Source organism: Pristiophorus japonicus, chromosome 1 (assembly GCF_044704955.1).
Source record: "Pristiophorus japonicus isolate sPriJap1 chromosome 1, sPriJap1.hap1, whole genome shotgun sequence".
In the NCBI taxonomy this organism is placed as follows: Eukaryota; Metazoa; Chordata; class Chondrichthyes; family Pristiophoridae; genus Pristiophorus; species Pristiophorus japonicus.
Genome location: NC_091977.1, coordinates 221,699,569 through 221,712,830, shown reverse-complemented (window position 1 = coordinate 221,712,830; position 13,262 = coordinate 221,699,569). Strand labels below are relative to the sequence as shown.

At 45.2% G+C, this 13,262-nt stretch overlaps 1 protein-coding gene across 1 annotated transcript in view; it reads right to left on the bottom strand.

The window, feature by feature from the left end:
* Positions 1-8,845: 8,845 nt before the first annotated feature.
* The window catches only part of LOC139242088 (MOB kinase activator 3B), a 237,260-nt gene continuing 232,843 nt past the window's right edge, over positions 8,846-13,262 (bottom strand). Inside the window, exon 4 of the mRNA XM_070870248.1 lies at positions 8,846-8,932. Coding sequence (XP_070726349.1) covers positions 8,903-8,932 — 30 coding nt within the window. The 3' untranslated portion in view covers positions 8,846-8,902. The remainder of the gene's footprint in view (positions 8,933-13,262) is intronic.

Here is a 13,262-nt window from a genome sequence, read left to right as displayed (position 1 = left end):
ATTTAGATGAAGGAATTGAGTGTAATATCTCCAAGTTTGCAGATGACACTAAGCTGGGTGGTGGTGTGAGCTGTGAGGAGAATGCTAAGAGGCTGCAGGGTGACTTGGACAGGTTAGGTGAGTGGGCAAATGCATGGCAGATGCAGTATAATGTGGATAAATGTGAGGTTATCCACTTCACGGGTAAAAACAGGAAGGCAGAATATTATCTGAATGGTGGCAGATTCGGAAAAGGGGAGGTGCAATGTAACCTGGGTGTCATGGTACATCAGTCATTGAAAGTTGGCATGCAGGTACAGCAGGCGGTGAAGAAGGCAAATGGTATGTTGGCCTTCATAGCTAGGGGATTTGAGTATAGGAGCAGGGAAGTCTTACTGCAGTTGTACAGGGCCTTGTTGAGGCCTCACCTGGAATATTGAGTTCAGTTTTGGTCTCCTAATCTGAGGAAGGACGTTCTTACTATTGAGAGAGTGCAGCAAAAGTTCACCAGACTGATTCCCGGAATGGCAGGACTGACATATGAGGAGATACTGGATCGACTGGACCTGTATTCACTGAAGTTTAGAAGGATGAGAGGGGATCTCATAGAAATATATAAAATTCTGACGGGTTTAGACAGGTTAGATGCAGAAAGAATATTCCCGATGTTGGGGAAGTCCAGAACCAGAGGACACAGTCTAAGGATAAGGGGTAAGTCATTTAAGACTGAGATGAGGAGAAACTTCTTCACTCAGAGAGTTGTTAACCTGTGGTATTCCCTACCGCAGAGAGTTGTTATGCCAGTTCGTTGGATATATTCAAGAGGGAGTTAGATATGGCTAAAGGGATCAAGGGGTATGGAGAGAAAGCAGGAAAGCGGGTACTGAGGTGAATGATCAGCCATGGTCTTATTGAATGGTGGTGCAGGCTCCAAGAGCCGAATGGCCTACTCCTGCACCTATTTTCTATGTTTCTATGTTTCTGACAGCTGCGAAGCTGACACGGAAGCGGGTTTTGAGCGGGATCCCGTCCCGCTGTCAATCAGGCCATTTTGACAACGGGCCCGCCTCCAAACCCGCACTCGCGGGACTGGGAAGATGCCGGCCCTAGAGTGTGAAGAAATGCAATAGAAGAACTTTTGTGGATCCAGGGAGCAAATGGAAGAAGAGGCCAGCTGTAAACGGTGGCAGAGGATGACAGAGAAATACATGCAGAACCTCGCCCAAATGGAGTGGTGACCATTCACATTCCCTTGTGAATAAGATAATGAAGCTCCAGTTGCTCCGGATGGGAGCCTCCAAAGCTCACGGCAAGCATGGCCAGAAAGGTGAGTAGGGCCAAATTCAGGCGGAACACAACTGAAAGCAGGTGCAGATGGTGCATTCTGGGCACTAAAACCGGCTCCCTTCTGTCTTGTGAATGAATTAACATGAATTAAGCTTTCATTTCATTCACAATCAAGAGGTTCTTTTTTGACAGGTGACCAACATGGACAAACATTTGAGGCAGAGGGAGATAGAAGGCAACAGGGAGGGAGCAGGCCAATGGGATTAGTTGTGAGATTCCTCTAACAAGAATCAGCACAAAAGTGATGGACTGAATTTTCTCCTTCTGTGTTGTAAACTTCTTTAGTTCTATGTTGAATGGAGTAGAGGAAGCAAAAGCTATGAAATCATTCAAGAACTAGATTATTGTTGTGATGGGGGAACTACTTTAATTTCTGGATGGGTAAACTGAGATCGGCTGAATGTCCTTCATCAGCTGTGGTGCTTCTTGTGATTCAGAATATAGCAATACTGATAAACAAATTGAGGGTGCAATAACATTTGAAAAGAAACACTGTAGGCTAGAAATCTGTCTCGGGCAGGGGTGAGGGTGAGTAATACAGTTCCACTGCAGTTTAACGGGCGGCCGATCCAATAGTGCCCGTTTTGCACCACCGTCCGAGACTAATTTCTGTCCCCGTGTGTTCTCATAAATATGCTTTCAATCTTCAGATTGTTAGTGTATGTACATGTTAAATCTTACCTTTTAACATACTAATTCACCAGATACAAATTATTCTCTTTAAAATTAAGGGCTGGATTTTCAACAGGTTGCCTCCTCTGTTCACGCCCTGCAGGGGCAGTAATGGCAGAGGAAATGCTTTCCGGGCAGGCAGCCAGCTTCCAGCACCCCTCTGGCAAATTTGCGGGGGCACAGAGCAGCACCGTCCAGGAGTCCGAGCCAGCGTGCAACGCCACCGGTTTCAACTGCGTGTTGAAATTTGTTGTGCGCTGACCCAACAGTACCCCATGGCACGCTGTGGTGGGACCGCCTGGAAAACCAGACGGTTAGAGCTGTCCCGGCAGTGGTGAGTGATGGAATTGGTGAATGAGGTAAGTTTGATTGTTTTGTTTAGTTTTAGTTTTGCGATTTAGCTTATTGTAGGGTGTTTAAGGTATTGGGAATGTTTTTACTGTGTTTTTAGTTGCAATTTTTTTTTGGCTACATAAACCTCTGTTAGGGCACTTTGAAGCAAGCTCTTGAGCAACGGATTTTTAGTTGCTCAGCCGGCCTTGCACCCTAAAAGTGGTGTGTAACACCTCCCTTAGTGCTCTGCCCCACACTCTGGGCTCAGCTGATGAATTTTGCTGACTTAGGTGCAAACTTTTCTCGGGTGCTATAATTACCGCCCCGCCATGATTAACGCCCGAAAATGACCTCAACCAAAAATCCAGCCCTATGAGTTGTAGGAACCGTTCCCCACCCCCCAGTAGTAAAAATTGGACTATGAAATATAAAAATCCAGAACTGCATTACAGCCCATAAAAGGAGCTGAGCAGTAAGGGGTTAATTCAGACATTGCAGCCGAAAACCACGAACTCTCAAGAGACTGGACAATCCACAATGGCACAGAATGCTATACGAATGTTTTCTGTCTGGAAAAGATACAAGAACATTCACACATTCGGGTTGCGTTGTTAAAAAACCGTACTTTGGACCATGAACCCAGATAGGCTAGTATCAGTGTAGGCCCAATGGGCCGGATCCATGAGTCATTTGAACACAAATGCTACTAGAAACCAACATCTATATATGCAGTCACCTTGGGAAGGTTGCATTGTCAGAAAGACCTTATCATACAGACAGGCTGTGGTCAAGGTAATCATGGACAATGACCCTAATGAGGGACAATTAGCATTGAGTGTTTCTGCTCGAGACATTCACACATTTAATACTGCAAACATGTTCACATGAGGGCAACAGGAAATCTGTTTCAAGATATTGCAAGTTGAATTTTGTATAAAGAAGAGCCACTTCGAAAAGGGAAGAGCAGTGTGTTTTGGACAGTCGAGGAGAAGGGTGCAAGTTGGTAACTACAGTCCAAGCCTACAATCAACATCAGGAAACAACCGATGAGTGGTGATTTTAAGTTCCAGTCAAATCATAGAAGGGGTTTTTGTGATTTAGTCTGAGTAATTTTATATGAAACAGTAGAATCGTGGACAGGTTTAACTGTGTCATAGTGTCGAGGTTTGTATTTTGGGTTTTGTTAATCCAATATAAATCGTAGGGATTTATAATGGGGAGGTAATTGTGTGTATGTTCAATAAACGAACGAATCTAGGGTTGAGCCAAAACCTTGAGCCATGTGTATTTTGTTCTTATAAATCCTGGTCAAAGAACTGTGTGTAACAGGGAACTAGTATCAGAAACACTTAGAGTGTAACAGGGGCTGTCGCACACAAGGTGTCGGCAGTTTTGGTTCAAAAGCAGTGTTGCTCATAATAGTCAAGGCTGATTAAGGAATGGAAATGCAAGGTGGGCCAGTGAAGTTCCAGGTTTATGTGCTGAGTGCCACAGGGTGATTCATTAGACATAGGCTTGTACCATCAGCACTTCTGAATGGTGAGCACACAGTCTCAACTGGGTCAATGGCAGGAGATAAACCACTTCTTCAGAGGGAAGTAAAAGATATTGGGAGGATGAGCCGACCTGTACTGGTCTTGTGCATTTTCCATCTGCTGCCTGCAGAACAACATTGATGGTCACTGTTTTTGATCACACTTTTCATTAGCTGTCCACATTTCAATTACAGAGCGCAGGTTGTGGGCCATAAAGAGGGAAGAAGGTAACAAAATACAGCACAGTTTTGCAGGGTATGGTTTTTTAAATTTTATTTAAGTAGAACATTGGGAAAGCGAGTTAAATAAAACCCTCTTCATCAACACTCCAACTAAAAACAAATCATCATTGTGTGATTGAACAGAATTGAATGTAAACAAAATTCCAACAAACGCCTTTTTATTCTAAATACAGAAACACATTGCTTTTAACTGCAATTAATCAAAACTAAAATATAATCTAAGAGTAGGCCTCCTGATTTTTGGATTTCATTCTTGCCTGAATTAGAATCAACAAGTTGTTCGAAGTCTCAGAGAATATACGTGCTTGTCAGATCAAAAATAAAAGTGGTAGTAATCAGAAAAATTTGGTTCAATTATCAATATACCTTTTGAAGGAAATAATACAATACTTTACAAAGTATCACAAAGTATACTGCTTCAAGGAGATAATGTGCATTAGCTGCACTCTCAGCACCTCCTTCCCTGTGGGAATTGTGCAGCTGTCTGAATGTAGTGCAGGCACTAATGTTTCCCCTTAGTACAGAGAGAAGGTTAAGTGCCCCCTGTCCTAAACTGGGAGTGCATGTGTTGTACCAGGACTGCCGTTTGCTAATGTTGAGGCTTTTTGGTTTTATCGGGTCTAACTTTACTTCATCTTTCAAGGTTAACTTTGGGCTTGATCATATTTAACCCTAAAATCAGAAGGCTTACACCAAGAACGGTATAATCACTAAACAAACAAACCGAAAACATATCATTATTTAAATGATGAGGCACAAAATATTCTGACTATTTTATGAATCTTTTATTATTTAAAGATAAAATGGGTGATTGATTTTCAATTCATAACCGGGTCATGGTGTCAATATATCATATCTTAAAATAATCTCAAACAGTTCAGTCGCAAAGCACTTTTTCCGAGCATGTCCCATGACATTGCTGTATATTAGTACAAACCCAAAATAAAAATTGAGAGATTATGGAGGGGGTAAAATTCTCATTTTTAATGAAAACTCAATACTGCCTGGTTTTCTTCATAATTAACAACTTGCTAACAAAATCATGGGAAGAAACAGAAAAAGCTAGAAACACTCAGCTGGTCAGACAGCATCTGTGGAGAGAGAATCAGAGTTAACATTTCAGGTTGATGACCTTTGCCTGACCTGCTGAGCGTTTCCAGCATTTGCTGTTTTTCTTTCAGATTTCCAGCAGCCGCAGTATTTTGCTTCTGAAATATATGGTTTTGAGTAAAGAAAGACTTGCATTTCTATAGCGCCTTTCACAACCTCAGGACGTCACAAGACGCTTTACAGCCACTGAATTACTGTATTAATTAGGGGGAACAACAGGCACTCTCCCTTCTTTCATCAAATGACTCTCAGCCCACCACAGCATTTAAAACTCCATTTCATTGACCTCTACAAAATCACTAAGCTTGGCATTCTCAGATTCAATCATGGAAACGTTAAGGTCCTGAAACAAGGCATGGATCATCCGCTACAATGTTAACTTCAATAAATAACAATTATACTGGGTGAATAAGGTAGAACCTCAATTTGGTCTTAAAGCATCTGTTACTGCTCATCGTTAAAAAAGAGCAAACAGAATGTGGCAAAAAAATTTTGTGATTAGTAATTGATTCGATAATAATCGAATGAGCACAGTGAAGCAGGTTAACAGCTAGGGTCTCTGGGAGTGACTTTGGGTAATCTCGTAAAATGGGTTGCATTTGGGTTCACCATCATGTAATGTCCCCATGGAGCTGTTGTTAGAAACCATTTCAGACTATTTCACCTGAATATAAATGTAAGAGGTCTGACCACCAAATGTAACAACTGCAGACTTTCGCCATCGGTTACCATGATCAATCATAGGATCAATCAGAGAATCGTGCTTGCTGGGCAGGAGGGTGGGTTGGTGACTGAGGTGTGGCTGGTATATAATAATGAATGTGGCAGTGATGCTTTGCAGCATTGATCTTTGGCTAATGATTTCTATCAACTGCTTGCATTCTTGGAACCACGTTGCACCTTGCAATTCAAATTGTTTCCATGTGCTGAACATGTGACTCCCTCAGCACAAAGAAGTCACCTGGAAGGCGAGATAGGCACCAGGTGACCTTAATGCATGAATTTAAAGAACATCAGCAGTGAAAAGCAACTCTGAATTCTCTTCTGAGATGTACTTTCCACCAAAACTACAAAATACTGGCGGCTCAAACCTCAATTTCTGCGTCTTCTCTCGTTTGTTCTTAGCCGGGACCATCTGGGTGACAATGGAATGGTTTTCATTGTGTTTTTAAAACTCCATTAATACTGAAAGCTACTTGTGCATAGCTTGTGAGGAGTATAACTGACATCTAACACTGTGGGTCAATGGGGAATGATGGCAGAAGGAGCTTGTTTTGAGCCAACAGAATGAAATCAGAAAATAAAATACTGGAAATCTGAAATAAAAACAGAAAATGCTGAAAACACAGTAGGTCAGGCAGCATCTGTGATGAGAGGAGGTCGGGTTAACCTTTCAGGTTGTTGACCCTACCTCAGAACCAGAAACTGCCACTGCTGAACTGCTTATAAGTAGGAGGATTAAATTGAGGACAGGTTGCATAAACTTGGCTTGTATTCCTTTGAGTTTCGAAGATTGAGGGGTGGTCTGATCAAGATGTTTAAAATGTTAAAAGGATTTGATAGGATAGATAGAGACAAACTATTCCCTCTGGTGAGGGAATCAAGAACAAGGGGACATAATCTTCAAATTAGAGCCAGACCATTTAGGAGGGAAATCAGGAAGCACTTTTCACACAAAGGCTGGTAGAAATTTGGAATTCTTTCTCCCAAAAGGCTGTGGATGCTGGGGGATAAGTGGAGCTTTCAAGACTGAGTTCAATAGATTTTTGTTGTGGAAGGATATCAAGGAATATGGCGCTAAGGCAGGTAAATGGAGTTGAGGTGCAGATCAGCTATGATCTAATTGAATGGTACAGATCAGCTATGATCTAACTGAATGGTGCAACAGGCTCAAGGGGCTGAATGACCTCCTCTTGTTCCTATGAACAGATCCAAGGAAAAAAAAAGTGTGGAAAAAAAAGAATGGGTTGCGTTTGGGTGGAGGCCAGGAGATAATTAAACAACAGGAGCAATGATGGTGCAAGACAAAGGAGACAACAATGAGAAAAATTAGAAAACCATAAGATATATCTGAGACAGGGGTCGGGGGAGGAAAGCATGGCAAATCTGGCAAAGAGGAGAGGGCTCCAGTGGGGTGGGAGTGTGGTGTAATAAAATGGCAGGAGTTGCTCTGGTGTCTAATTGCCTTTTCAGCGGATTCTTAGTTATGATCCTTGGGCTGTGTTGAGTTAGCTGATCTGAGCTGGAGCAGGTACAGATGCTCCAATTATCCTCAGTTTACACAGGGTAAGGAATGAAAACTGTAATGTATGTATGCCTGGGTTTACCTGCCACCAGGGGGAGCGACAGTCGGAGGTCATTGGGCCACAGACACACACATGCAGCCCTTGTATATAAAGAAAGCCTCAATGTTTAATCCTCACTTTGAGAACTAATAAAGTAGAGTCAGGTTGCACCTGATTGAGTTCACGGTACTAAGCCTTTTGAGTTATTGCATACGCAACAAAAACAGAGCCAAATTTCTGCTCCTGATTGTTACCGAGTGTCCCCTGGTGGTAAGTGCATGCGTGTGGAAGGGCCAGGATCAGAGTCAGCAATCAGGCTCAGATTGGGCATTTAGTTGCTGACATTGAAGCGCCGGATTTTAACTCGTGGCAGGAGTTATGCAGGCTGGATGGGGGGGGGAAAGAATGAGCTGCGTGTGGGTGGAAGCCAGGAGATAATTAAACAACAGAAGCGATGATGGTGCAAAACAAAGAAACCAGGCGGCCCACTATGCCCTGAGGCCCAGGAGATTTTAACTCTCGTGCCTCGTCTGCCGTGAGACTCCCGCCCGAACCCGGTGGGATGCCCCAGCTGGATGGTGGGCAGGAGAGGGATTTCAGGCAGCAGGAGGCCCAAAGCAACAGTCCCTGGCAATCAGGTAAGTGATTGGGATGGATGTCAAGAACCAGTTGCCAACAAGCAGTCTTCAGGAGAACAGGGTAGGAGACAATATTGGCGTGAAAAAAAATGTACAAATATAAAGCTCACTTCACTGTGCATGTAACTGGCTCTGGAGTTCAGGGACACCATGAAACTACGGAAGCATACTGGTATTTCCTCAGAGTTAGGAGTGCTGGGATCACAATTGCATTCAAATCAGAACTCCCTGCAGCCAATTCAGAAAGGAAGCTTTCATCCCATCAGTCAGTTAGATTAAAAGCCAGCTCCAAGGGACAGAAGGAAAGCTTTTGTGCTCACTGCATTACCCAGTCATCTCTTGCTGGACATTTTTTCCATCACGAAAGGAATGGATCATTAACTATGCCCTGAATAACTGATATCAGCTATCAAACAGAACTCCGTTAACTGAGATATACTGGCGGAATGGGTTGAACAATACTGCTTTCAGGCAGTGACCTAGTTTTAGCTCAACACTGGACCATTGCAAAATCAAAAAGAACACACTATTTAACATTAGAGAGTGCTTCTCATAATACCAGAGTGAGCCACTGTTCTTAGTATGCAGATATATTACCAATACAAATGCACAAAGCTGCCTAAGGTTGCTGCTGGGCTGTGGTCTGTCTTTGATACTTTAGTCCACGAAGACACAGATGCAAGCAGAGAGCAGATATATTTGTTGCGTGCAGGTGCTTGCTGGAGTCTGTAGCTAACAGGAATCTTTTGTAGCACAGTATTTCAGTGACATATCCGTGAAGTCATCTCTTTCTAAGAATGAAAAGAAAAATATATGTTCATTTTTTTAAATTTTGTGATGATTATAAGCTGAACAAAGTTTCACCACTGTGTTCAAATTAATGAGCTATGGCAGACCAAAGTAATCTAAATCAGAAGGTCTGCACCAGATCATCAAAAGAAAATCATGATAAAAAGGTTTACTGTAATGTCAATTACATACAAAGCAGCCCGCTTGATCAGCATCCCATCCACCACCTTAAATATTCACTCCCTCAAACCATTGGCGCACCGTGGCTGCAGTGTGTCCCGTTTACAAGATGCACTGCAGCAACTCGCCAAGGCTTCTTCGACCGCACTTCCCAAACCCACGACCTCTACCGCCTAGAAGGGCAAGGGCAACAGGTGCATGGGAACAACACCACCGCCATGTTCACCTCCAAGTCACATACCATTCTGACATGGAAATATATCACCGTTCCTTTATCGTCAATAGGTAAAAAACCAGGAACTCCCTCCCTAACAGCACCGTGGGAGTACTTTCACCACATGGACTGCAGCAGTTCAAGAAGGCGGCCCACCATCACCTTCCCAAGGGCAATTGGGGATGGCCAATAAATGCTGGCCTTGCCAGCGATGCCCACATCCCATAAAGGAACTTTTTAAAAGCTTGCAACATTCCCCCTTTCCCAATGCAGTAGCTCTCAACAATTATGCTCTGTAAAAAGGGGTTAATTCTCAGTGTTCATTTGCACAGTAACATAACATAGCAATGCCATACAGACTAGTAGGTGTCAGTTTTGATTTGTAGCTTTTGATTGGCGACTTCATCTGAAAACACAGCGTCAGATTCTACATGTACGCTGATAAACCCAGCTCTACCTCACTACCACTTCTCTCGACCCCTCCACGGTCTCTAAATTGTCAGACTGCTTGTCCGACATCCAGGATAGGCAGAAATGTTCTCCAATTGAATATTGGGAAGACTGAAGCCATTGTTTTCAGTCCCCGCCACAAACTCCGTTCCCTAGACAGTGACTCCATCCCTCTCCCCAATTCATATTTGAGGCTGAACCAGACTGTTCGCAACCTTGGTGTCACATTTGACCCTGACATGAGCTTTCGACCACATATTTGCAGCATAACTAAGACCGCCTATTTCCACCTCCGTAATATCGCCCATCTCCGCCCCTGACTCAGCTCATCCTCTGCTGAAGCCCTCATCCATGCTTTTGTTACCTTTAGACTTGACTGTTACAATGCACTCCTGGCTGGTCTCCCACATTCTACCCTACGTAAACTAGAGGTGATCCAAAACTCTGCTGCTCGTGTCCCGCTCACATATCATCATCATCATCATCATAGGCAGTCCCTCGGGATCGAGGAGGACTTGCTTCCACTCCTAAAGTGAGTTCTTTGGTGGCTGAACAGTCCAATACAAGAGCCACAGACCCTGTTACAGGTGGGACAGACATTCATCGAGGGAAGGAGTGGGTGGGACTGGTTTGCCGCGCGCTCCTTCTGCTGTCTGCACTTGACCTCTTCATACTCTCCGTGTTGAGACTCGAAGAGCTCAACGCCCTCCTGGATGCACTTTCTATACCTAGGGTGGTCTTCAGCCAGAGCCTCCCAGGTGTCAGTGGTGATGTCGCACTTTACCAGGGAGGCTTTGAGGCTTAACACTTCTGCTGTCCTCTTTTGGCTCGTTTACCATGAAGGAGCTCCGCATAGAGCATTTGCTTGGGAGTCTCGTGTCTGGCATGTGAACTATGTGGCCTGCTCAGCGAAGCCGATCAAGTGTAGTCAGTGCTTCAATACTGGGGATGTTAAACTGGACGAGGACACTGATGTTGGTGCGCCTGTCCTCCCAGGGGATTTGCAGGAGCTTGCGGAGACATCATTGGTGATATACCTCCAGCGACTTGAGGTGCCTTCTATACATCGTCCATGCCTCTGATCCATACAGGAGGGCAGGTATTACTATAGCCCTGTAGACCATGACCTTGGTGGTAGATTTGAGGGCCTGGTCTTCGAAAACTCTTTTCCTCAAACAGCCGAAGGCTGCACTGGTGCACTGGAGGTGGTGTTGAATCTCCGCATCAATGTCTGTCTTTGTTGATAGGAGGCTCCCAAGATATCAGAAATGGTCCACGTTGTTGAGGGCCTCGCCGTGAATCTTGATGACTGGGGGGCGGGAAGTGCTGTACGGCGAGGACAGGCTGGTGGAGGACCTTTGTCTTATGGATGTTAAGCGTAAGGCCTATACTTTCATATGCCTCGATGAATACATTGACTATATCCTGGAATTCAGCCTCAGAATGTGCGCGGGTGTCGTCCGCATACTGCAGCTCAACAACAGAGGTTGGGGTGATCTTAGACCTGGCCTGGAGGTGGCATAGGTAGAACAGCTTCCCATTGGTTCTGTCGTTTAGGTCCACTCCAGCAGGGAGCTTGTTGACTGTGAGGTGGAGCATGGCGGCGAGGAAGATTGAGAAGAGGGTGATCACCCCTGTGTTCGCTGACCTACATTGGCTCCCAGTTAAGCAGCGCCTCGATTTCACTCAGATTGGATGTCAAGTGAGAGCACAGAAAGCTTGAGCTTGGATGGTAGCATTACCACTAGGGCTTCAGCACAGAACTAAACGACCAATTAATCTGTTCATAATGGTCTGGGTTGAGGGAAGAATGCTGTCCAGAAGAACTTGGTGCTTCTCCACAAGTCCTGCCATGGAATCTTTAATGTTCATCAGAACCTATAGACAGGATCCCGATTGAACATCTTATCCTTAGATGGCATCTCTGACAATGTAGCACTCCCTCAGTACTGCACTGAGGTAGCAGCCTAGATTATGTGCACAGTTTCTGCAGAAGGATTTGAACCCACTTGGGATGTAAGTGCACACACTAGGTAGTGTGGTGTCCTTACACCTTAGTATAGAATCACACGAGGCATGTACTGCAGACAAGGTCACTACGTGACCTGAACCTTTATTTACAGGACCAAGAAGTGCTGACCCTGGGTGGGACCTCCCTTTATATACATGGATGACCAGGTGAGGAGTGTCTCCCACAAGTTCACCCCCTGTGGTCAAGGTGTGCATTACTCAGGTGTATACAGTGTACAGTGTTGTTACATAAATGTTACAGTTATGTGAAGGTTACAAACATGACATCACCTCCCCCTAATGTCTTTGGGTCAAAGATTGAGTCTTTCAGGCAGTCGACGCTCTCTCGTGGAGCGCCGCAGTTGGGGCTCCGGTGGTTGGGTCTTGGCATGCGTCTCTGTCGCCTGAGGTGATTCCAGCCTGGCCGCAGAGACTGTGCCTGCTGGTGAATGTCCTTGTTGCTCGTTCATTGGCAATGGTGTGGGTGACATCTCATGATCTTCCTCAGGTTCCTCAGTGTCCATGCTGAACCTTTTCTTTCCTTGGTCCAGATGTTTGCGGCATATCTGCCCATTGTTAAGTCTGACCACTATGACCCTATTCCCCTCTTTGCCAAATATAGTACCCTCAAGCCACTTGTGTCCCAAAGCATGATTGAGAACGATTGAGGGTCATCGATTTCGATGCATCTCCCCACTGAGTTGCGATCATGGCACTCGATTTGGGACTGGCGCTTGCCCTCAATAATGTCTGACAGGGCTAGATGAATGAGGTTCAGCTGTGTTTTAAGCGTACGTTTCATGAGTAGTTCGGCGGGCGGAACTCCCATGAGCGAATGCGGCCGGGACCGAAAGGCCAGCAGGAGGCGCGATAGGCGGTACTGAAGGGAGGGTCCTTGAACCCGGAGCATGCCCTGTTTTATGATTTGAACCGCACGTTCCGCCTGGCCATTGGAAGCCGGCTTGAACAGTGCTGTCTTGACGTGTTTGATACCATTACCCGACATAAACTCCTGGAATTCATAGCTAGTGAAACACGGGCCGTTGTCGCTAACCAGGATGTCCAGCAAGCCGTGGGTCGCAAAGACTGTACGGAGACTCTCCACGGTGGTGGATGTTGTGCACGAATTCAAATTGATGCACTCGATCCATTTCGAGTATGCGTCGACAACAATCAGGAATATTTTTCCCATGAACGGGCCCGCGTAGTCTACGTGAATACGTGACCATGGCCTGGTGGGCCAGGACCACAGGCTGAGTGGGGCCTCCCAGCTGAGCACACGTCGTGCACCTGCGAACCCAGTGTTCCAGGTCTGAGTCAATTCCCGGCCACCATACATGTGACCGGGCAATGGCCTTCATTAGCACGATGCCTGGGTGCTCGCTGGGGAGTTCTCTGATAAATGCTTCCCTTCCTTTCTGGGGCATGACTACCCGGCTGTCCCATAGCAGGCAGTCAGCTTGGATGGAGAGCTCATC